The 27,483-nt window shown below is 32.3% G+C and overlaps 1 protein-coding gene across 1 annotated transcript in view; it reads right to left on the reverse strand.

Moving 5' to 3' along the window:
- The window catches only part of LOC129217436 (homeobox-containing protein 1-like), a 46,059-nt gene extending 19,141 nt beyond the window's left edge, over positions 1-26,918 (reverse strand). The window contains exons 1-2 of the mRNA XM_054851733.1: positions 26,811-26,918; positions 8,909-9,624 (exon numbers count right to left, since the gene is read on the reverse strand). Of these exons, the coding sequence (XP_054707708.1) occupies positions 8,909-9,594 (686 nt within the window). The 5' untranslated portion in view covers positions 9,595-9,624; positions 26,811-26,918. The remainder of the gene's footprint in view (positions 1-8,908; positions 9,625-26,810) is intronic.
- Positions 26,919-27,483: the final 565 nt, after the last annotated feature.

Consider the following 27,483-nt stretch of genomic DNA (forward strand, 5'->3'; position numbering starts at 1 on the left):
ATTTCCCTGATTAAGTTCACCAAATTTTTTTCTTTCTTTGCTCTACTTGAAATCCATTGTATGTTTGTATAAAATGCAGTATTTTAAATGTTTTAAGTTGTGTAAAGTTGTTGAACTAAAGATATTTTTTAAAAAGATGCTACTCTTTTATAAAATGGTTTTTTAAAAAAAAGACAATTTTTTCAGGGAGGGGGGGGGGGGGAACCTACAAAACAGTATATTAAATTTTTATGCACGGAAAGATTATAGAAAATTTAAAAAAAAAATAATAAAAAAAAAAACAAATACTTTATTTCCAGAACCCACTTAGCATAAGAATTTTAAGAAACTATTAAAATTACTCTTAAAAACATATGTGTATTTATGATAGAACTAAAAAGTAATTGAAATTATTTTGAATTAAGTTTTCAAACAGTATAATAATTGTTGCAAGAATAACAAGTAATAGTGAAAGAATAGAAGTAATGTAGTTATTCTTATATAACTAATTGACATATTTATGCAAAACTGATGAAACCATTTGACATCCATTCATAGGGAGCTTTTCTTTAATCAAGAACATAGGTTTTAATGAATGAATACAGCATTTTAACAATAAAAAAATAAAGATATTTACTTAAGTACACAAGTTAACTTTATTTCAAATGATTTCAGTATGTAACGAAAAAAAAATCTTAGATTGCTTTTGTAACAAACAACTTTGAAATGCAAGAAAAAAAAAAGAAAAAAAAGCAATTAGTTAATTTCAAAATATATAAAAGAATAATACAACTTGGTTATAAAATTAAAGAATTATACTTAAGTCTGAAGAAAAGAAAACCTTTACAATCTGCTGTGACAACAAATGGTATAACGGCAAAAAACAAAGTTATTTTAATATAAAGTTCAATTTTAGCAAATAAATTAAAAACCCGAAGAAGTAATAACTTTTAAGCTTCTATAGTATTAATTCAAAAAACAAAGATTTATTCCTGAAATAATGATTACAGTACTTAATTACTTCGAGACAATGGAATAAAGGCAAAGGAGCTAAGACATTAATGAAGGCTACCTCTTTGCCTGTATGGTTGTTTATTTTACATAGCATTGAAATTGTAAAAGGAAATTTCAAGCTAGGTAAAATAAACAACCAAACAGTAAAATAAACAATCTTAGGAAGTTCATCCTGTGGTTAATAAGTAAGATTCAATACTTTGACGTTGAGGAAAAAAGATGCACAAATATGCGACAGTATATAATTGCACCTCATTAATTTAACATTATGTTTAACAGATAATTGGCGGAAAATGCGTAGGGAATTAGAGTACTTAATTTTGTAAATTTTTTTAAAAAAAATTTTTTCTTCATAAAATCAATTTTCCCTGATTTTTTGCTATTTTTTCAAAATTCCCTGATTTTTTCCCTGATTAGTAAAGTTCCCTGACTTTTCCCTGATCTCCCTGATCTGTCGCCACCCTGATAAAAAAAATCAAAACGACTTTTTTCTGAGTAACAAAGGTCAAAAAATCACTTCGCTCCCCCCCCCCCCCCAATGCCATTGAAAATCTGCTCCATGTGTGACCCTCAAGCATAAAGACGCCTCCCTCTGCTGCGACAATTTTTTGATAATTGAGTGAAATTTGACACTTTGCTTTAGAAATGAGATAGGTTTGTTAAATCCACGCATATGCAGCCTTTCTTTGTCATAGATTCTGCAAATTGTTAAATATGTTTAATTTTATGAACCGCACAGTGGGAATATTGCATACAGTCGAATCTGTATATTTCGAATTTCACATTAGAGAAAAAAAATCGAGATAAACAGGTTTTGAAATACGGGAGCTTTAAGAAACTTTTTATAGAAATTTGAAACATGATAGTGAAAATTTGAAATCAATACTAAAGACAATATGGGCTCTTGATTAAAATTCCTCTTTATTGGTTTTGTTAGGTATTTTTTTTATTATTACATTATTAAGTGCTTTATTGCGAGTTTAAGGAATCATTTTGACAGTAAAAGAAACTTTAAGCATATCTTTTTCAAGAAAAAGTCTTTTATTGCTTTTTGGTCCCAGATTTTTTTTTTTTTTTTTTTTTTTTTAATTCATTATTTATCCTCTTGAGGTTATCAATTGCAGCAAATTTAACTTGGCCAGTATTCTACGAATTTCCTTTTTTCATCTCTTCAAAAAAAAAAACTTACTTTCTTTTCACTCCTACCATTTCTAAGGAACCTTGCTTTCTAAGGAATCACAATTTTAAGAAAGAGAGCAACCACAGAACAGTACTAATCCAGATAACAGAGCAAAATGGCTTTTAACTTGAATGACCTTTAACCATGAACTTAAAATGTTCATCTTAACATGTCAAACCTGGGAATTTCACCTCTTAACTCTTCTTCCAAGAAAGTGCGCGAAACGACTGTCCTTTGGTTAATCTTCATGGAAAGCCTATTCGTGGAACGCATTTCTCCCTTTTTTCCACTGCCTCCTCAACTCTTGAAGACAATTCCTCTGTTTCTGAGTTGAAGAAAATGTTTTTGTTTGCTGCTTTAAAGATCATTGGGTTTGGAATCCGAAAATGATAGCATAACCGGAATTTGAGACGATAGAGGTTTTTCTTGGTCTGGTCTCGTGTGTGCCATAGGTCATAGTCAAAACGACCTTTGCTAACCAGAGTATCCATTTCAATCACATTGATTTTTCAGCCAGTATTTACTGCGTTTTCTTTTGGAAACGTACAGTCTGTTTAAAATAGTACATTCTAAGTGAAAGTTGTTGCATAATGAAGCGAGAAAAACCGATAACAAGCTTTTTTCAATTCAAAGAAAAAAATTAAAATGACGAAAAGGATTGCTCTAAAAAGAGAAAGTTAACGTCGTCTGAAGAAAACGAAGTACAGTCTGCAAAGCAGCATTAGTCCCATTGGACCCTTCTGAAGGTAAATTTATTTTAATTCAAAAGAAAAACTGCATAGCATTACATGAATAAAATGTTTAAAAACGAGATGAATCTAGATTATTTCTATTAGCTTGGTTCAAATTAAAAAGTAGAAAATAAAAAAAGACTTCTGTTTATAATACCCGAAAATTGCTGTTGCTCTCTCAAATAGATATTTATGTAAATTCTAAAGCAGCTAATAAAATTAAAAATAAAGACTTGAAAGGAGAACAGATGGTATGCATTTGAGCGAATAACTTTCTACCCCCTATACTTCTTCCCTAACTTTTTTTATTCAAATCTTATCAACTGCTTTAGAATTAGCATAAATGTAAATACATAAAAAGCAGCATATAAATATAACGATATGAAAAGCAATTTCATTTTTTGCGGAGTATAATTCAAGAAGTCTTTTTGTTTTTTATTTCATACTTTTAGTGCAAACCAAGTTAGTAAAAATAGTCTTTATATTCTGACCACCGATGAGATTGAAAGTCAAACATCCAGTTTACAGGCGGAGATGGAAGTATCTATTAGCCTTCAGGGATGCCAGCTTTTGTAGGTGTGTGTTAGCCTCTAAATTAAGCAGTCACACTGAAATGAACGGAACACGCTCATCAGATATTTGATTTCCCCCTGATTTGGATACACTGGTTTTGACAAGACGTTGTTAGAAAATTTCACTTTAAATTAAATGGAGGGAAAAGAAAAAAAAGTTGAATTTTCCATAACATTAAAAAAATAAAAAATTCTTTGCTTTTGTTTTGTTTGACACAAGTATCGGAATTGGGGCACCCCATTCCAAAGTATGTAAGATTCACCTCCCCCTTATTTTTTTAATATTAAAAAATTTGCACACACACACACACACACACATATATATATATATATATACAAAAGAAGACCCCCCCCCCCCGAAAGTCGGGTCTAGCTACGCCTCTCCACCCATATTAGAATGACACACTACTAACTAAATTATTTCTAGTAGCATATTTTTCCTGGAAAGGGGAAAATTTCACTGGTTGCCAGCTGCTATGACTATGTAATAATGGAAGCAGTTTGGTCCAAGTTTACTGGGCTAGATACTAGCAATGGTTCTATGAAATAACATATGAATTTACTTCTCTAAAAGTCAGGGGAAAGGGAGAGAAATCTGAAGATTTTATGTTCTTGCTCATTATCTGCTCTTTAAAATAGTTCATTAATAACAGTTTATGGCTTAATTGCTTAAAAAATTAGCCTTTTTTTCTTTTTTACAATATTCTAACACAAACGGGAAAGGCCTCTTTCAGGTGCCATAGTACAATACCTTACTTGAAAATCAATTCAAATTATTGAAAAATATAAGTCGTGAAGTATAAAATTAGCAAAAACATAATATCAATAATACTAATAATATTAATAACGGCACTTCAACAAGCTCATTTTTGTTACTCTCACACAAATATTTATAACTACAAAAAAAAAAAAAAAAAAAAAAAAAAAAAACAAACAAACAAACATGAAAAATCAATGAATAAAGAGAAATATATGAAAAGTATGCGTTCTTATTAAAGGATTAACAGGATAGTTTTTTGATAAATGTACATAAATTTTAAGGCTTTTTATTATAAATATACTAGGCACAAAATACTTGATTTTTTTAGGACTTCCCTATAAGAAACCTATTTTAACACACAAAAAGACTGAATTAATACAAAAAAAAAAAAGGAGGAAGGGGATTAAGCTTTGCAATTAGCAAATATCAGACAAAAATATTTATCATATGATGCAGTACAAGTCAATGCACAATTTCACAAAGTAAATTTATTTCAAATTACAGTAATAATTTACCATTTCCAAGCTTTTTTATTTTCTTTTTACACCAAAACAAATGAAACAAAAAAAAAATTCACTTCTGGCGATGGGCTCTTTTCATTTGAATGCCGGCAAGTTGCATTCAAAAGATGTTTTTGCAATCCGAATTGCCATAAGCATCTTAATACGTTAGTAGTGAGATAGCACGTTCTTCAACGGCTAGTTCTTGTCGAAGCATGACAAAACTATAAGGTATAACCAAAGGTAACAAGGGCGTCCATATAGGGGGCAAGGGGGGCTTGAGCTCCGCTTTGAAATTAGAACTTGCTCTACCTTTAAGTACTTTTTTCTTTGCAAAAATGTAAAAACATTTCTTCTCCAGCCATTAATGAATAAGTTATTAAAAATGTCAAATTTTAATGACTCTAATCAGCCCTGAAATTGGTTTCCACGTGGAAAATATCCAGTTAAACCACAGGGAAAATATTTGAGCCCCCCCTTTTAACTTTGCATATGGGCGCCCATGAAAGGTAAGGAGGAAGTCGGGAAGGTATAAACCAACTACATAATTTCATATATAAATTTGACTCCATTATATTATAAAAATCAATCTAATAACATCACACATAATGTTGTTACACCTCAAGAAGTCGTCGCTCAATTAAATTAAAACATATCGAACACGATCTCGTGCATCTTATACTTTTCAAAAATGAGGTGTTTCCTTTCAGCAGTTCGTATAAAATAAAATAAAAAAATATATTTATTAATTGAAATATATATTACAAATATGGATGAGGTGTTGCCTTATGTATTACTAGAGATGGTCATTATGTGGAAACGTTGAAAAAGAAACCGGAACGTCAATAGCGGTCAAGTAAGGATAATAGGTAATTGGGATTGCTCAAAAAAATATATATATTCAAGATTAGCATCTTTTGCTCAGTCCACTTTAGAGGAAAATATTAAAAACATGAAAATTAGATGACAAAAGATGCACCACAACAGTATTGTGTAAAAATTACACAGGCTTGTATTTTAAGGGCAAATTTTAAAAAAAAGCTAAAAAACGAGTTAAAAATAGTACGTTTCAATACATAGAATCTAAACAAGTCTGATTCTAAATATTTCAAAACTATAGTACAGAAAATTTCAAAACATATCAAAGAAGAATGTGAAGCAGTTCTCTTTACTGTTTCTTTTTCAAAATGAAAAGGCTAGTTAAATTTAAAACAAAAACTATTCAAAAATAAATCTTTTAAATTATGAGTGATAGAAATTATTAACTAATAGAAACTAGAGACTTGGTGTATCCTTCTTATTAGTTTGTATTAAAGTTTTTAGCCACTTATAAGAAAATTTTACCGGCCCAATGGAAGTCAGATTTAATACTTCCTTTCATTTAAAAAAAGGAAGAAAAAAACAAACAAGAATTTGATTTAAAAAAATGCATCAGTCATGTCCCAAATTTATTTTCTTTATTTTTAACTTAAATTACACTTAGGATTACTGTTACGTAAGTATTTACATGATGAACTAAAATTACCATGCTATCACTGAGTCCGTTATAAAATTTGAAGCAGCACCTACAAAGGTTTTACCAAGTCCATAGCCAAATGTTAAGCAGGCACTGGAGGAATAACCAAAAGGGTTTATCTGCATTGGAATCTCAAGTGTCCTCTTTCCTGAGCAGGGCATGAAGCTCCTAAAGCATTTAGCAAAGGCAGCATACAGAGATTGGTGAATGAAGGAAGTAGAGGGCAGAGAGAGCCCCTATTGTATTATAAGTAATGAATATTATTTAATTTAAACTAAGAAAACACACAAAAGCAAATTGGATTTGAATTTGACAAAAAGAAAGTGCATTTCATGCTGAAAGTGCAATGCTGTCAAAATGTTGTACTTTCTGAAATCAGTTACAACAACAGTGACTCATTTGCGACACCTCTGTCAAAGATCGGGTGAAGGTGGTCAAGGAACTAATTTCGCAATGAACAGGAAGTAATGGAAAATGGCTCATGAAAGGCATAGTTGCAAATACTTAATTCTCCATTGTGGCTTTGTAAAGGGAGTATACTAAAAAGGCAAGTGCTACACATTTGAAAAAAAGAGGGATGTTTAAATGATGAAAAATTAATAAAGTCAAACTTGCCAACCTTATGAAATGAAAAAACTGATCTAAGTTTCAAGAGAGAAAAAATGGAGACTAAAAGATGTTATTTGAGGAAATAATATGGTTTCAAAGCATTTTTAGTTCAAAATACACCAATTAAATATATAAATTTAATAACATCTTGAAGGTCTAAAAGATTCCTTGTAAAGTAGCATTAAAAAAAACAGAAGCTTTATCAAACAATTTATTTTAAAAAACACTAATACAATTCATATTAGTGTCATGCACTTATGTTGCCTTAGCTATGGCTTTGATTATGTTAATAAGCTAGAAAAAATATGCAGTATAAGTTGTAAAAAAATGTCAAATGTATGGGAGAATAAAGTAAAAACACTGAAAAAAAGCCACTCAATAGTTTTCTACAGCTGCAATTTTTAAGTAGAACGCTGGGTTTTTATTTTAACACGCTTTTTTTTTTTTTTTTTTTGAGGGGGGAGAGAGACTTAAAAGCAAAAGGGATGGCAAAAATACCTTTGAATTTTAGCTCAATAGGCTCTGCACAGTGTACAATTCAGAAAATTATCAGAAAAAGGACAAACCAGAAACAGATGCTAAAAGATTGCTGCCCCTCACCTGCAAATGCGCTAAAAAAAAACTTGCCTAACTCTTTTTCTTTTGTGCATACGATATAGTATACAGAACAGTGGTGCTATCGGGATTTGGAATGGTCGAGAAGCTATGGCATTGTCTTTTATTCAAGATTTGAAAGACTATTTTCGTTTTATAAACAAAAATCTCGATAAATTACGAAAAAATAATGATAAAATACTAAATCTGTCTCCCAAGAAAAACTAGAAATTTGGCAGGTCTGTAAATTCCGTTTCAACAACTATTAGCATATTTTAACTTACAATATGCTTATTATGTGACACTATTTTAATAGTCAGTACTCATCCTCACCCAAATATTCATTGCCTCACTGCATTAAATAAATGCATCTTACAACTGAAAGCCGGAGAAAAATACTTCAATTCACATTTCGTAAGATTATTAATATGCGTCATGATGAAATGAAATGAGAGAAAGATTTTCAACAGGGTAAAGCACTATAACCAGAGGTCTATTTTACTAATTGGTAAACAGAAGGTTTCTAACCACCAGTAGCTGAAGCAAAATTTAGCATGCATTTAATGAGAATGCCATGAATCTCCCAAGAATCAATTATATAAGGACCAAAGTATTCAAACTTCAAGAGGCAGAAAGCACTTCACAATCATGTAAGATATTAGTAAGCTCAATGCTCATGATAATGGCAACCTCTAACCCGTAACAGTTGAGTCAATACTGACACAAGTAATAACAAGCAATTGCTTTAAAGTGCAATGATTAGAAAAAAGTCCAACTGCCTTCCTAATACTGCTTCCATTAAGACTTAAGAGTTGATTTTCTCTCATGCTATGGTGACCCTAATCAGGTATACCCTGATGAAAGGTAACCGTGATGTCCCAAATAATGTTCTACTCGGCAAATTTTGTCTCACAATTCGGCAAATTCTGCAATTTTTAATGATGCCTATGAACTGTTTTCATATGATGTAAAAGTGTGTTCATTTTCATACTTTATCAATCGAGAAAATTCGAAATTTCATTCAGTAAATTCAGAATTAACTCCTCTTAATAAATTAAGTTCATGTTTGCAGCACACCTGACCAAAATTAACTTGTTTGCCACCACCATAGAAAGCTAAGATGATCACCAGGGAATAAGCTTAAATTGACAAATTCTTTAAATGAAAAAGAAGTTTCACTGAGCTGCTTGAAAATGGCCAAATTATCCATGTTCAGTTGCCTGAAGTACCACATACGAACATAAAATCATTACTGAAGTGACGAATATTTTAAATTTAACATTATGTGGACATATACCCATGATCTACAGGTCTGTGCTTGTGGTACAGCACAAAACTTTTTTTGAGGCCTAAAGGGTAATTGCTCGTAGTTGTGAGCTCCTCAGCACGACTCATCCACATTAGGCCATTCTGGTGGCCATTCCAAAAAAACTTTCAGTACAATACTACTCACTTCTTAAGCTCGTCCAGTTCATAGCACTCGTCTTGCAACAAATCGAGGGGATTGACTAAGCACTGAATGGGGACGCAGTTTGAAGCTCCGTCGGCCGACCGATTATTATAAATGTGGCTTTGTACTATATTTCCATCGGCCGACGAATAGGATACAGGAACTGAAGATGCCGATGAGGTGAGAGGTATTATCGTCAATTCACTTGACAGTCGAGAGGTAGGCGAGGCAACTGATGAGTTGGCGTTGGCAGAGGGGGAAGCATCTCCATTCTGTGTGCTGCTTCCACCGTCAGTAGCTCCGTCCGTAGAGGAGTTGCTGCTGCTGTGAGGTCGGGAGTATGATTGCGATTCCCCCTGCTTGAAGAAAGGCGGAGCAGCATCAGTCTTTGATACCCCATTGGGAATTTGGCCATGGACTGATGAGGGGCTGGAGTCCTGGTCTCGATCTATTCGGTCGAGAGCTTGTAAAGATGAGCATATGTTTGGGTAATGAGGTATATTGGGGCGGATGGAGGAAGTCGATGGCTTTCCAAGCTCGGCATCGAGACGGTCCATTTGGTCGAACGCCATGGCCACTTGTTCCTTGGTTATACCACTGTTCCGTAATCTCCTGATCAATTCAATTTGTTCGATAGTGAACAAAGCACTAGCCATTTTAGTTGACAGGTTATCAACTCTGTTAGGCATTAAGTCTGCTTTTCCTTAACATCACTACTCCTGAAATAAACAAATTAGAATATTAGACAGCTAAAACTTGCTTTAAATTAATAACGAAGCATACTCTACTACGAACAAGATCTGAAGAAAAAAAGAATATTTTTAAATAGTGATTCAAATTCCTCTTAAGTATTAAGAATCAGGTGCATTGGAACTAGAGATGCTGTGATTTGCCCTTGAATATTATCAATAGCTCCCTCTGAAGAAACTCCCACACTACATCTGATTAAAGAACAATGTTAACTTCAAAACTGAATTCAAAATATAGTTCACTTTTTCAAGAAAATTCACACAATAAACAACAAAGAGGGGGGAGAGAAGGGGTGGTGAGCTGAGCACGGGGGGGGGGACACCTGTTGGCCAGGGCCCGAGATTTTTAAAAGTCATTTGTGACGGGCTTCAAAATGTCTGTGCACACACGCTGGTGGTGAGCACACTTGGTTTAGCCGTCCCCTTGTTTCTGTCTCTTCCTACTGCAGTTCCAAAGTCATGGCAGAGGACCAGTAAAGAAAAGACCAAAAAAAAAAGTTGATAATTTACGATATTTTAGCAAAGCAGAAACTCATATTTTTTGTTAATCAAGGTATTCTGAGTAAGTCGACATTAAGAAGGGCAGACAGCTCTTGCGGTTCCAACATCTAGACAAACGACGAAATGTTACCACCGTCGTGGGTTAAAGAATGCATCATAGGGTGGAATGTTTTTGATCACCTTACAATTAAAACCATTTAAAGATTAGTATTTAAAAACGGACAATAAATAATCTTTGAAAGTAATTATTTTTGTTAGAAGACAACAAATAGTCTATAAAATTATTAAATTAAATGCCTAACAACTTTTTCAGTTATAAATGAATGACTGCAGTTTTTCATGGGGTTATGCAGGGTTCATCTTAAGCAAAAGTGCAGGGGCACTGCAGTATTCACAATTTGTGTCAATTTGTAAATAGTCTTGAATTTTACCAAATAGGGAGGAGTCCAAGCTTGCTGTATCATGGGGCACATTGAACCGGTTTAATAATTTTGATAGTTGATATTTCTTATTTTAATTTATGACCAACAAACAACAAATCACCTTTAGTCCTACAGATTCTATACCAAAACCACATTCTACTATTATATTGAATATATATATATATATATATATATATTTTGGCAGTGCAGAGTAACTTTCATAAGTCAGCAACTAGTTTTTTAAAATAGTTTTCATCAAAAACAGAGCAATAAATAGTTCTTAGTTGGAACTCTTAGTTCAAGATGGCAAAATGTTTTCAAAACAAGAATCTGGGGTACATTGGTCCACTTATAGAAATCTCAGGGGGAAAAAATGAAACCTTTCAGAAGAATTAAAAGCACTTTTCTGGTTATAGCAACAGTGAAGTTGATGAAGACCCAAGTTGTGCTGATTCTTGAAAAAATGTATACGTAATAATAATAATGAAAGCTCTGGCCAACAAACACAGAGTAGTGTAAAAGTAGAAGTGGTTAATTTAATATTTGGTATTTAATATTTTAAACTTTATGTTTTTTTGTTCTTAAGTTAGTTACAAAAATATTGGATGATATTTATCATCAAAATTGTAACAGAATTTTTTTTTACTAAGTTCTGTTACAAAATTCAAGCTGAACTAAGTTAATGAATTGAACATTTTCAAAAAAATATGGGATGATGAGAACTTTTTGATAACACTCACGGTAGAAAATCAAACTGCTCATTTAATTTTTTGATGAGATAAAAAAAGGAGAGAAAGAAAAGCAAACTAACGTACTCCAACTCCTCCTACAGAGAAATTCATATAAAATTAAAAACAGAAATATAAGAACAAAACTTGTTCCGTAAGCTTCCATTCAAATTATGCTACATGAGGGAATGTTTACCAACAACCGATGCCGAAACACGCCAAGAACACATTTATACAGCATTATAAATCATCGAGAGTGATACAGCCGAATACCTTTATAATCTTTCTCTTTTTTGCCTGTTAATAAAACCGAAAATTTTCAATTTATTTGAATTTGATGCACTCAATGGTTAAATATAAAAGTATCTAAATATTTTGGATCATACTTATATTTTTTCATTTTTTGTAATCAACTTTTTTCTTAACCAATATAATGTTCACAAACGAAATAATATTTGCTTGAAATACAACCAAAATCATATACACCTCGATATTTTGATTCTCTCGGGAGAGCAAAAAAAATTTGAGATATTAAGTTTTCGAGTTGGTGAATTCCAGGAAAAAGGCGACATGACACTTGAATTTTAAAACTTAATATTCTGCTACTTGTCATATACCATTCTCTTCAGAAATAAATAAACTTCTTGAATCTTAACCTGTTTTTTCCAAAAAGTTTGATGACTTCTAAAAAATCAAGGTCAAAATCAAGTTTTCTCTTTGTATTTTTGCAGAGCAAAAAATCTTTTTTTTGTTACATACTCTTAGTTTCAATAAACATGTTATCAGCATATAGTATTTAGGTTAACTTTTATCTTTTGAATGTCTAGTTAAACTTTTTGGTAAGTAATTTAAAATTTCTTTTTTTTTTTTAATCCATGAAACAGGTCCATTACTAAGGTGACAATTTGATGTCCTTCCGTTACCAAAATACTGCATCTCAGTTAGTTCACCAAGAACCTGTTGGGTATAAAAACTAATGTTTTTTTTTTCCTGCAAAGCAGAATTATGCTCCTCATCAAGGAGGCATAATATAATTTAATGAATATTTAATTTATATGGTTTTTAATGGTAATGGAAGGACATTTAACATAGCTGATAAAAGGTAAAATTTTAGAATGCTAGTATAAAACAAACTATTGTTTAAAGTTATTAGTCACATTTAAAATATATACAAGTCATATTTGTACAAAAATTATGTGTGCTTTTCTTTTAATTAACTTTATTTTTTTTTAATTTCGAGATTTTATTTCTTCTATTTTATGTGACGAAAATCATGAAAACTACAGATAGAAATTCCTAAGCATGTGAAAATAATTTTGGTATGACATGTTTGTGACATGACAAGCCAATTCAAGCAGAAACATATGCTTAAATATTTGAAATTTATATTGGAACAATACAATATTGAAACTGCTTTTAGATTTGTTGCCACAAGTCATAGGAAAGGACTATTGAGAGCATTGATTTAACCGTTCAATGCACTGCGAGGAGATCAGTAAATTTATAGATCAACTTTCAAAAGATGGAGGAAAAATGATATATTCTCATCCTGACACACAAAATATGCTCAATTTGAATCCTGTAACAAGTTATGTTATTGAATATAGTAAGTACTTCAAGAAATCGAATAAGATTTCACTTCAAAGTCAACAAACTCACAGTTATAAATAAATGTTAAAGATGAAGATACTGCTGAATCAAAAATACCAAATCATAAGAATATGCCAAAGGATTCATTAATGTTTGAACAAGTTTTGTTAGTTGGATGGAAGGGAAAGAAATTAACAAAGAGTAATGTTAGACATGTACTTTATTTTTAAAAAAAAGAAGGAATAGATATAACTTGTTTGAGAATGCATAAGAATGTGGGAATGATCTTTGTGTTTGCTGAGAAAGAAGATAAATGTTCTATGGATTATGATAAAATTATTAAGTATTTGAAGAATTCAGAATTGTAACAGATGACATTAGATATCATTGCTTCAGACTGCTGTGTTAGCTGAAAAAATGTGTTTCTAAGTTGAAGTTTTCCAAGTTTAATTGTTTTGGACTTCTTGTCCTTCCGTTACTGTCCCTCTGTTACCCTTAACAATTACATAATTCATATGCTTAAAATAATTATTTTTTTTTAAACTAAAGGTGAAATTATAATGATCCAACACTCCTGTATGTAGCCTTAATTTTTATAGTATTTTCCCTTTTATGGTTTAGCTGAACTTTTGGGGTGAATATGATAATAACGTGAAAATCATGTCGAAAAATGTCCTTCCGTTACCATTTTCTAAATTTGATTTTTAAAAAAGGTTACTAACAAAAAATTCCCAGCATTGGCTTTATTAGCAACTTACTGTGATGTGTATAAAAGTCTATGCATCAGTTTTTAAAAAAATGTGTATCTTGATATGCTCACAGACAGAAATGCATCTTTTTTTTTTTTTTTTGTATAAAAACATCTTTTTGTTACCGATGGAATTCACCAGTTGTCAAGATTTTGAAAAAGTAACTCCCTCACAATAACACACACTTTGTTATACATATATTTATTGTGAAAAACAAGTTATTCTCCAACATTTTATTACATTTGAAATTTAGTTACATTTCAATGTAACAATATCTATAGTTGAAGCAAACCTAACCTGGCTGTGACTAGGATCTGCATAGCTTTCACAATAAAGCCAGATTAGATTTGTCCCAACTATATTCATTTTTAACAGACTTCAAAAATGGATGCGGTTATCACTTCATATTGTAAGTTTTTTTTTTTTTTTTTTTTTTGTCCACTTACAGCGGAAAGTAGGGTATTGAGATGGGGGAAAATGTCTGTCGGTCTGTCTGTCTGTCCCCCCCTAATAACTTTTGAGTGAATAGTCTGATTCGAATATTTTTTTTTTTGTTCAAAAGATCTTGGCAAGGACACCTCATTCCCATATTTCACTTTTTGATTTGAACTATTTTTTGTTCAATTTTGAACAGTTCAAAAAAAGTTAACATTAGCGCCTACGGGGAAATTCAAGGCAATTCCGAACTGTGAGGCGAATTTGCTTCAAACAAACTTTGTAGGAAAAATTTTTTGCTGAAAAACATGTATATAAAATATCTTTTTGATTTGAACAATTTTCCGTTCAATTTTGAACAGTTCAAATCCCTTAAAATTAGCACCTACGGGGAAACTGAAAGTCTATGTAGATTCCGTACTTGAAGGCAGATTTACATCAAACAAATTTTGTTGGAAATAACTCTTGACGCCAAACTCCAGACTCTGACTTTAGGGGCACCTGACTCCGACTCTCTGTGTCCGACAATTAATCGGACTCCGACTCCACGACTTCGACTCTTCGTAGCTTTGGCAAAAATTTATGCACGGAGGACAAATGACTGACTCCGATTCTTGGATATTCGACTCCGACTCCTTTATCCCAAAATGAGATTGACTCTGACTCCGCAGCTATGGTTTTAACTATGAAATACTTATTGTTGATATGACTTGTTTTTATTTTCACGCTAATGTTTTAATTTAGGTATTCAGTTTTTGGCGAATAAATTCCAAGTCATTTAGAGTGGCTTCCAAAAGCGTACACTTTGAAATTGATCTTTTGATTGAACGATTTTTTTTTTGATATGATGTATTTATTTTAATGAGTTTATTAATTTTAATTATTATTTTTTCGTTTTGAAAGCTGTTAAAAGAATTTTTAATGGAAAAAAGTGCATTAGCTGCTTTGTTTAAAAGGTGCTGCTATTTTTTTTTCCGCATCTAATTTTTTTCAGATGAGTGAGGAATCTTATTCCTAGAAATCAGCTTAATATATTTAAAAAATGTGTTTGAAATAATTTGCAATTTTAGCTATTTTTGACAATTTTGATCAGGTACTAGAAAGGTATGGGTATATGGGAAAGTAGGTTCGTTTAGTTCTAGACGGAACTTCTTGTTAATGGATAGGGAATGGCTTAACTTAGGTCACATTAATTTGTTTGACCATATTTTTTCTTTGAAAAAAGGTTATAGCCACAGTAAATTTCACACAATTTCCCTACTTAGTGATTAAATATAAAACCCACTGTTAACAAAAAGTTGGTGCCATACAACAGTAATATTAATAGTAATTGTAATGATAATTTTGAATGGAGACTCCTCTGGAGTTTCTCAGTGTCATCACTCTATCGAGGGGATAATCCTAACCTGGAAGCGAGGTAATAAATGCAGTGACCATGATCTGCGTAGCCTTCACAATGCTACCAGGTTAGGTTTGCCTCTAATATAGTATTTTTATTGTCATCATCTATGCCAATAACAGATGATTGGGGGGGGGGGGGCTAAGCAAAGAGATTCAGGACTGCATCACAAACAACTTGTATGTTGGGAAATATAAATTAGTTTGGAAATATTTAAATGGTTATTATTAAATTAATATACAAATGCATTCTAGAGAGGAACAAAGATAAATTCCTAATGCCAACTGCTTAAAGTTTAAGGTGTGTTTATAGTTTTTTTAGTATGGAGCATTTTAATGAAAAAAATAAGGTGAAGTTTTTGATGGTAACTTCTTACTACAGTTAACTCCCGATTATCGGCGGTCGGATTATCCACGGCTCGGTTTATCTGCGGGTCTTTTCACATTGTTTTATTTCCCCCCTCTTTAACTTATGGTTGTATTATTTTTCGCTTTTAGATTTTACATATATTTTACATTCAATGTTGGTAGATGCAAAGTAGCAATGTTTCAGCTATAATTTAAATGTATGTGTGAGTGCCATTAATAACTTTTAGTTCTTATATGCACTAAGTATCATTTTTTACCCAATATTCGGATTATCCATGGTTTTGGCTTATCCGTGGCTACCGTGCCACCCTGTTCAAAAAAAATTTGAAAAAAGAAAATAGAACCAACTTTAAAATTACTCTAAAAAGTGAAAATAATTTTATTCTTTAAACACCATCGATAATACTTTCAAACATAATTTTTGAAGTTGGCACAAAAACGATAGATAAAATCATTCACAGCCATAACTCAACTACAACTATAAATTTAACCAGGTCCAGTTTCTTCACTACAACATACATTGTATGCATTGATGACAGCATATTTGAGTAACGGTATAAATTTTTCCTTCCTAACTTCGGACGATTTTCTGAAAAAAATATGAACAAAGCATGGCTACACTGGATTTCACTTTTTGTTTTTGCACCAACTTCAAACATTGTTCAAAAGTTTAAAGAATAGAATTATTTTTCACTTTTTAGAGCGATTTTGAAGTCGGTTCTTTTTTTTTTTTTTTTTTTTTTTGCTTTTTCAAAAAAAAATTTTTGACTCACTTGATACTATTAAGCGGGATTGTTAGCTGCTCCTGAATAAGCATACAGTCGTCCCTCGCTACTTTGCACTTTGACTTTCGCAGCTTCACTACATCGCGGAATTTCTAGATTTTTTTTTCAAGTATACGTATGTCTTTTAAGTAAGGTAAGCTCTTATATTAATAGTGTTATTACTACGGGATAAATACATCTTCTTAGCTTTTTAAGCATGTAATCCCTTATTGAGGATAAATGTAGAGGGAAAAAAAGGGGGGAGCATATAGCCACTAATTGGCAATTAATTCATCATCAAACAAGTTGAGCTATTTTCATAGATTAGTAGTAGTGTGTGGAAACTGCATGTGTGTGTTACGTCTAATATATCTCATTTTCTCATATTTTGTGCAATACATTAAGTAATACAAAATGTAATGGTGGCTAAGGGTGCTGTTTCATGTCTAGGGTGCTGTTTCATGTCTAGTCTTAATTATGTCAAAAACCTATTAAAATTGTCGTAAATGAATTTAATGTTCTTTAATTAGGAAATATTCAGTTTATAAATGCAGAATTCTACTTTGAAGAAATTCAAATATCCCGGTAAAATCTGGAACGAATTTACCGCGATAATCAAAAATTGACAGTACTTACAAATTTCATAAATTTTTTTTAACATGCAGTTTTTCAAAAGCGTCAAGGTTTTATTACTTTATTGCTGTAGAAAGTGTACTGGAACGAATTTTGAAATGAACAGCAATTTTGACTTTCTTTTTTTATTTATGAGATTGAAAATTCTAACTCATCTTCAACCAATTGCACATTAACAAGCTTTTCACCAGCCATTATGTAGGATTTAAAAAAAGCAGAACAATGAGGACATATCAAAAATTTAGAAAAATTAAATTTTGAGTGTGGGAAAATACATAGGAGTTAATACAAAATGCAAGGGATTGGGGTTTTTTTCAGACATCAAAGGTTTCAAGATAAAGACATTCAAGATAGCAAAGTTAGACTGTGAGTTAAAACCTGTTAAAAACTGCCAAATACTGACATTATTGTTAAATACAGTGATTAATTTAACAGTTTTTGTAAATGTTACATCTCAGTAAAAGTATGGTGGAAAAAATTTAGAAACACCAACATAGCCTATGCCAGCGTTTCTTAAATTGTGTTCCGCGGAACCCCAGGGTTCCACTGAGCGACAGAGCTCTCTCAGGGGTTCCATGAGATTTTTTTTTGATACCTTTCAAATTTGTGAGTTAAAAAATTGACAAAAATAACGCCTTTTCAAAAATACATTTACTCTCACTTTCGCATCTAATCTAAGCATTAAATTCGAGATCAATCCCAAAACGCCTATTTTTCACTTAATGTCTCCAAAGATAGAATAAAATTGCGTTTTACAATCTTCAATTTTTGAAAAAGTTTCGGAAGAAGGTATTGACTCCCTAATATCGCCAAAAACAGTTTAAAAGTGGCTTCAATGTTGAACAAATTTCGGAAAACACCCCAAATCCCTCTCCGACAACAATACCAAATATTGCCATAAATTACGATTTTTGACATGAATTTCAAATATTTTGCCCTTGGTTTTAGCTACTCTCCCAGTATTTATGGCAGCAGTTGAAAGAACAATTTTAGCATTTAACGAGTGAGGACCAATTTAAGGAGAGTGCTGGTCACGAGGGTCTAAATGGTTTAGTTCTGTCTAAGGACCCTATATATATACAGCAACTGTCTGATATATATTCACTTTGGAGAAATTGCCAAAAGGTACTTACTCAACATTTTTAACACCTCATGGCGCAGTGGCAAATTGCCCAAGATTTGGAAGAGCTCTATCATCATACCTATCCTCAAGGCGGGAAAGGATGCTTTCAATTGCAAGGGTTATAGACCTATATCCCTGACATGCATTCTCTGTAAGCTTATGGAGCGTGTAATCCACTGCCGTCTTATGAAGTATCTCACGGAGCACAACATTCTTCATTTCTATCAAACAGCCTATTGTGCCAATCATAGCACTGTGGACCAGTTGTTCTACCTGAGTCAAACAATAATCAATGGTTTCCAAGAAAAGCCTCATTTGAAAACAGTCGCAGTGTTTTTAGACCTCTCTTCAGCTTTTGACCGAGTTTGGCGTCAAAAACTGGTAGACATTATCCACAGTTCTGGAATCAAGGGAAATGCACTCCTCTGGATTAATGACTTTCTTAGAGGCAGGAGATTCTCTGTTAAGTTCAATGGAGTGCTCTCTGAGTAACGTAGACTGTGGGCTGGAGTACCTCAGGGTTCAGTTCTCAGTCCTCTTCTTTTTCTTACATATATGAACACCACTCACCCTCACATTCATCCAGACACGAAAATCGCATGCTACGCAGACGATGTCGCTCTATGGCATACTCACGCAGACATTGCAGCATCAGAGGAGGCTCTGAACAAATCTCTGAGGGGCATTGCCGCATGGGCAAAAGAGCTCAAGTTGACCATAAATGCTGATAAGACAAACTTTCGAATTTTCTCTACTGACAGACGACATAGAGGCACTTTCAATGCAAATATTAAAATTGAAGACTCCAACATCGAAAGGGTTTTCTTCCCTACCTATCTCGGTGTAACCTTAGACCCTGAGTTTTGCTTTTCAAAGCACATTGAACAAACTTCTAACAAAGCGCTTGGAAAATTTAACATACTTAGAAAACTCTGCGGAACTACATGGGGGTCAAGACCTAAAACCCTAAAAAGTGCTTATTGCTCTATCATTAGACCAGAACTTGAATATGCTGCCCGAATCTGGTGTCCGGCGTCCGCCACTTACAAACTTAAATTAGATTCAATACAACACTGAGCATCAAAAATTATTATTGGCGCAGCCTCTTCCACTAATAACGAAAAAGCTGAACAGGAATGTGGTCTGCCTCCTCTGGAGTGTAGGTGCAATCTTACCACCATTAAGTTCACCAACAAACTACATTGCTACAATAAAGACCATATCTCCACCAGAGTGTTCAACGAATGGAAAGACAGGAAAAGGCTTAAAAGACCATCAACGCTCCAACTTGATGGAGACATCAGGAGCCAAATAAAGTTAGAGTATTCCACCTTGAACTTTTTGCAAGAGCCTCTATTTTCCAGAAAGCCACCAAAGGAAAAGATTAATTTAAACCTCCTACAGCCATGCTCGAAAAAAGAAGACCCACAAACACTCAGACAAAAAGGCCTTGAGACGATTGAAAAGTTCTCCCAGGGTAACTTTGTGACTGTCTATACGGACGGCTCATCTGACATATCCCTCAACAAAGGAGGTGCAGGCATTCTCTTCCTCCTTCCAAATGGAGATAAATATACACATAAAATCAACACAAGCATAATTGCTTCTAACTTCACCAGCGAACTTCTTGCGATTAAGGAGGCACTCACTTTTTACATGACCAATCAAGAGATCTCAGTCCCAACTGATGGATCGGCAATCTTCTCTGACTCAAAAGCAGCCTTAGAAGCAATCAAAAACGGAGCAACCAACATCACCTCTGCCATAAATGCCCTACTCGAAGACTTGCATGGCAATGGATACCGGCACACGTGAATATTGAAGGGAACGAGTGTGCGGATTCCCTAGCAAAAGAAGGCAGAAACATTGGCAAACCTTGCACCACCATCATGCTAGCAGACTCAAATGCTGTCGCAAAACATAGACTTCTGCCACATACCTTTAAGAAGCCCCTCATCACCGACTTTGATTACCCCAGAATCCTAACATCTACAATTGCAAGATTAAGAACAAACCACTATAAAGGGATGAAAATTCTTCCCGACAAAACGAGAACTTATATTCCCTGCAAGAACTGCACCGATGCCCAACTGACTCCGGATCACATTCTTGAGTGCCCGGCCCTTATCCCACATGTTCTGCAGCTGGGTATGGTGCCACTGGCTTCAGAACTTTGAGAGGTTCTCTACAGCACAGATGCGTTGCAGCTAGCAGACGCGGTCTTGAAGACACACGGAGCCATTTAATTGTCCATGGACACGACAAAAAAAAAAAACTGTCTGATGGAACACACAGTGACATCAAAAACTCTAATTTTTAAATAAATAAAATATTTTTTTTTTAAATAAGAGATATTTCAAAATTTTTAACTTTAAGGATTAAAATCTTTTTCTGCATAAATTTAAGTGAATTATTAACACTTTTGTATGTAAAACACAACAGTATTTCTTTTCCTAATTAAGAAGATATTTTAATAATGTAACTCATGCATTTTTTCTTTGGTTATTTATCCCTTTTAAAAGATGAGTATTTCTCAGTATCACAAATAGAAATATACTGGTACAGTCGGACCCCCATTTTTAACGAACCTCTATTTAACGAATTTCCTGATTTAGCGAATTTTTATTTTCCCCCGTCTAAAATGAAAGCAAAAACCTCTATTTAACGAATAATAAACCCCGAATTAACAAATCATTTCAACACTTTTATTTTTTTTTTTTTTTGTCAATTTGAGTTTGGAAATATTGGATTGTTTTCCAAATGATGTATCCATATTGCCTGAAGCAGAAAAACACTTTTATTAGAGTCTGCAATTTTTGATGGGTGAGGGGGCAGCCAATGAATAGTGATTCTAATGCAGAAAGCAATAATGAAACTCCCGTTAAAATTTGCTTTTCAAATGCTTTACATGGCCTGGAAACTGTAAAAAACATAATTTCATGCAGCAGGCTGTAAATGAGACAGTATTTCCTTCTTTCCATAAAGTCGAAAGATAATTATTTTCACTAAAGTAACAATAATATTGTCAAAATATATTACTCAGTACTTTTAAAATTTTGAATTAACGAGTGAGTAATAATTCGTAGAATGCTGAACAAAAAGTGTACACTTTCTTCTTTTGGATATTTATGCGCAATTGCTTATCAGGGCTTAGAGATAAAGTAAGTGCAATTTTTTTTCACACCCCAATATTACGAATAAACCCGATTTAACGTATAAAAGTTTCAGTCCCGATGAATTCTTTAAATCGGAGTCGACTTTATTTTACAAAAAGAATAAATAATTAGCAATTACCAATAATTTAAATGATCTATATAATTATGAACATCAAATTAGCGATTTATTGACAAATAAGTAATGTGAAAGTCTCTTCGAGGTAAAACCAGGGCACTCTCCGAAACAGAATACTGGCTACGCCACTGCAAACTACTGAAACACCAGGGGTTCCACGAAAAAAGTGAGCATTAAAAAGGATTCCACTAATCAAAGAAATTAAGAAATGCTGGTCTATGCTGTTCAACATCAACAGAGAGAATCTTCTCTCGTTTTCGACTGATCCATTCTGAACTTAGACAATCGAATTGGTTTGCAAGAGGATTCAAAATTGGTATTTTGTTATTGCACACTTTGATGTATAAAAGACAAAGTGAGAATAAATGTGATACTCAAATGTTCACTAAAGATGTAAACAATGGATGGCTCAACCAACGTGTTAAATAGTTTTTCAAAACCAATCAATCTTATTTTCTCAGCTGCTGATTGTCTGAATGTATGAATACAGAAACCTTGAATGAGAATACCAATTCATTCTCAGAAAAATATACTCTATTTTTATTGTGTTCTCTCTTAAATAGTAAATCTACAGTTTTCATATGAGGCATAAAATGTTTCTTGCTCTTCTTGCAGCTATAAGAGGAAAGTGATTCAAACTTCAGATGATGCTTGTGAAGATATGTTTTATGAGTGGCAAAAGTCGGAAAACAGTTGCATGGAAAATCTGCTAAATCCTGCTAAATATCATGCTGGATCTCACAATATCGGGATTTGAAACCCTAATTAAGACCTCATTAAAAGTATGCCATTCAGTTTCGGTACTTTTACCTTAAAAAAAGTATTAATCTATCAATAAAGGTTCAAAAGAGGGCTAAGGGGTTAGTAATGGATTTCTAACTAATTTTCTTTTTGGCTAATGAATGATCAATATGTACAGTCTAGAGTAAAGTAGAGTAAAAGAAGATACAATGGAAGACATTAATTGGCTAAATTTTTGGATAAAAGACAAAACCAGGGGTCATTGTTTTAAGCTTTCTAAACCCCAAGCTAATCTTGAAATCAAGAAAAATTACTGCAACAGGGCCGTAGGCATTTAGAATAGTTTACTAAAAGTAGCTGTTATTGCAATAGGGTAGATAGACTGCTCTTGATCTACTTTGGGAAATGACAAAATAATTAAAACCAGCCTTGCTGGCTTCAGTGCTTGCTACTGGTCTGCTTTTCAATTTGTATCAACTTATCGAAGAAAAATTTATTGAAAAGCAATAAAAATTATTTTTAATTTATTCATTGCATTATGAAAACTGCAATGTAACACACATTGTATAAAAAATATCATGACTTGAATACATTACAGCAACATATAGAAAAATAAAAACTACATCAATTACAAGCAGTAGTGTACCATCAATGACGCCCGCCTGCGGCGGGCGCGCCATTCGAATGAAGTCAAGAGGTTGGAAGGAATGGCTCTCGCCACGGGCACAGCAGCAAGGGGGTGGCATTTCAACTGTTTTTTTTTTTAAGATTTTTTTTTAGGACCTTTTGAAAAAAATTATTATTTTAGTAGAGAAATGCTTTTATAAATACATTTTTTTAAAAAAGTACTCACAAGAAAAAGAACGGGAGGAAAAAAATTAAAAATTCTTAATCCTCATTTTTAAAAAAAGGATCTTTTACCCATGGCGTCTAATTCCATTCAGATTCACTAAGCTAGAGACTTATATACACACAATTTGTACATCTGGGAGCGGTGGTGGAGGGCGTTCTACGGCGGTGATAACATTTTTTTTCAGGAAGTGGACAACATTTTGTCCTGTATCCTTTGAAGTGTCTTAATTTTTCTCATGCTACGTATTTGTTCCCATCGTAGTAAATAATATAAGCATTAAAAGTCTTATTTGAACAAAATATTGGGGGCGTCTTAATTAGCGAATATATAGTACTTTTTTTTTTACCTGTATGCAAATGGTTGTGTTTTTGAGTCAATTTCAGATTGCTAATGCTTTTTGTATTTGCCTTGCTATTCTAATAATTAGAATTTTTTTAATGCTTTATGCTTAAATTTTTATTTTAAAGGATTTTAATGTTTCTTTCTTTGTTTTAGTAAATGTATAAATTATGTTTATTGTACATTCTCCCAGTAGTTTGAAATAAATTCTATTAAAAGTTAAAGCTGGTTTGAACAATGTCTATTAGAATTAATTATGTATTTCAGTATCTAATTTAACTTGCATTGAGAAGAAATTTGTTGATTCCTTAACATAGTTCATTGTATCAGTGCATTTGATTCATTACAACAGGAGGTAAATGCTGATTGATTTCACCAAGTCGAAGTCTTAGTAAAAGTTTTTGGATAATTTAACTAATTTAACTCTTACTTTAACTTGAACAGTTTAACTTACTACACACTACACAATAATGTAAGTCATTTTGTGTTTCATCCAAGTTTCTGTTGCGTCTTTTAGAGTCATGCCGAATATATTGCAGATTGCTCAGCTAATTCATTCAACAAAATTTTCAAGGTACCATCCACATTTATAGTATTAGCTTCAGTGTCAAAGATATCGTCAGGCATTTTTTACAGGTTTAGAGAAAATAAATAATGTTAGTTTTTTCATCGCTTTCTTCTTTTGAGGAAAATGTTGTGCACTTTTCATTGTTAAAGGTTTCGAGTTCACTCCCTTAAGCTTACAAAAGCGCTCCAACATTGCATCCAAGCTCCTTCAGCAGGTTTTTCAATTTGTAATAAACTTTCTCAATTTTTCCTTAAGCCCAATTTTCTGGATTTTAAATTTTAGTGAGGGTTTTCAAAAAGATAGTTTTTACACTTTCTCAATTGCTGAATGCATGAAAACTGAATCCTTGAATGAGAATACCAAATCATTCTCAGAGAAATATACCGTTCTGAAATGGTAAATCCACCATTCATCATATGAGACAAAGTTTTTCTTGCATTTATACAAAGAAGGTGATTAAACCATCAGATAATTATAGTGAAAATATTCGTTTTATAAGCAACAAAAATTAGAAAACGTTTGCATGGAAAATCTTTGTGGGATTGGAAATCTTGTGGGATTTTGCTTTCAATCCCACTACATGTGGGATTTTGCTTTCTATCCCACTACATATCATGCAGGATCCTGCAGGATTCAGGATGGGAAAACGGTAGTATGATTTCTTAACAGTCAGTCATTAGGTTTCCTAAATTCTCACTACTGAATGCAAAGTTTAAAAAACTCTTGACTACATTTGGCAGTCAACGTTTCATGACTTTTTAATTCTATAAAAGCAGGAGAAATTTCTCTGATAGCAGGAAGCCAAGGATTGAACACTGAAGCAGAAGGATTGGCAGTCCACAAATTTTCTTAGAAAAAATTAGTTTAAATTTTCACGCACTCCTCATAAATATATATAAAAAAATATATTAAGATCTAAAAGTCACAAAAAAAAATAAAAACGAAGACATTCATTGTTGATGAAAATAAGAATTTCTTGAACAAATAATTATTAAGTAAACTATTAAAATTTTCATTCAAGCAAGAATAGTAATAACAAAGGAGGGTTTGTAGAAATTAATTATAAAAACTTTTGGATTTGTTTATTAACTGAGTTCTAAATTAAAAATCTTTTCGTTCTTACACATAAACTGATGAGAAATGATGCATTTTTCATTTTAAATAGATTCTGCTACATTTTTAGGCCTTTTTTTTAACTATTATTTGAGTAAATTTTTATTTAAAAAAGGCTAATTAAACACATTTAAGTTACAACTTATAAACCTTTAAATACCTACTGCATAATATATTTTTTCTATGAACAGCTTTCACTACTAAAACATTTACACAATAATATAGCAGATAAATCTTGATCAAATTTAAAAGCACTAGGGGAAAGTTATACAAAAGCAGACTAACTATTAAGACCAATCAATTCTCAGCAAAAAGCAATTTTTTTTTTTTTTCATTCTAACAAAGTTGAAATAGTTAAATCTATCTTCATGACGCAAAAAAAAAAAATGTACATAAAACTAAAATAAAAGATGAAAAGAAAATAAATGAATAAAATAATGTTAAAACCAACTATTTTTCTTTTTGTGTTTTGTAAAAAAAATTACAAAAAAAAAAAATTCTCCCCAATATTTATAAAATTATTTCACACACAAAATATTTTTTTTAAAGCATGCTGTTGTTTTTTTAATTACCTATCATGTCATTTTTAAATTGAATGACTCAAATATACATATAAATTAATAAATAAAATATACAAATTACCTAAAAATCACAAAGTATTTGTGGCATGTGGATATAAAACTGAATTTAAAGGGAAATAATATCCTACTACATAATGCATAAAATATCGATTATTTTATTAGAAAAGAAAATTTATGTAAACAAAATTTTTGACAATTATGTCACGTTGTGGATACGTTTTATTGAATCATAAAATGTTTTCAGTGAGATTATTAAACACGATATGCAACGTAGAATTTGCAACATCTACGATCTGAATTTCTTATTAATATTCATATCACAACGCTCCACTTTGCATGATCGGAGCCAAATTGGTGTCATACAGTATAAAAATTTCAAACGTACAATAATAACAAATCTATAACTTATTATTATGAATGTCACTGTAATACTGTGGTTATGTACAAAACAAAGGCACAAATTAAAAGTATCTTTGAATTAAGAAGTTAGATTAACATACCAATTAAAAACATTTAAATTTTCCTCACAAAGCTAAATGTGTTCATATGATCGATCATGTACATAAAAAAACTAGAGATACTAAAAAATCGAACGATTTTTTAAAGTTACTGTCATTGTATTATTTATTTATTTACTTAATGTTGCATATATTCATCGCGGGATCTCATTACACAAACATATTTAGGATTAAATAACCCTACGTGTCGCTGATGCAGGCAACCACAAGAAAAGTTATAAACATAAAAACATTAAAATCGCCCCGCCTTAACATAAAATGCGACAATCGTCATCATATAAAAAATATTAATGCTATTGCTTTGTTCAAATATGATAATTGCATATGCCGATATTCAAAATGTCGGCGTCGCAGAGTACTACTCCAGCGATACGTACATATTCAATTCTAACAGCACTGACCTTGATTTTATATCATTTTTTAAAATTAAAAATTCTCACCTGAGTTTTAGTTATCGTCGATCGTGCTTTTGCTGTCCATGCTTTCACCGGGGCCACAGTTTTAGGCCTGCTAATTGCTTTCCACCGGGATGCGCTGCTAGCCATAATCATTACACAGTGCCGTTCTGATTCGGAATATGTCAACCCATAATTTACTCCATCACAATAAAGGAAGCTGCCATCTTTAAACATATTCGCGCAGCGCCATCTAGTCCAAGGTCATCTTACTATCAAATTTTGACCCGCAGGCTGTTACGCGATTTAACTATAGCAAAAAAACTAGTTCCTTACAACTAGAAGTTCCAATTTTTGATACAATGTATGAGTAGAGGATTAAGAAGTTTAAATTGAAGCTTTAAACATTCGAAGATGCTATTGAATTCGCGAAAAATTTTAAAATGAAATATTTTTTTTCAATTCAGCGTGTTTAAGAGATGTAATTTTTTTTTATGTAAACGCCTGTTTATTATGCTTTTGACACGCTTGAAAGAGAAAAGTACGAAATCTTGTTAATCTTTGCTACGTGGATTCTCCTCCCTCCCTCCTATTCTTTCCTTTATATATATATTTTTTTTTTTTTTACTTTTCTTGCTTTTTCTTTCTTTCTTTTTTCCTCTCTCTCTCTTTCTCTCCTTTTTCTTTCTATTGCTTTTAATAAACTCGACTTTCAAGA

This window comes from Uloborus diversus, chromosome 2 (assembly GCF_026930045.1).
Source record: "Uloborus diversus isolate 005 chromosome 2, Udiv.v.3.1, whole genome shotgun sequence".
In the NCBI taxonomy this organism is placed as follows: domain Eukaryota; kingdom Metazoa; phylum Arthropoda; class Arachnida; order Araneae; family Uloboridae; genus Uloborus; species Uloborus diversus.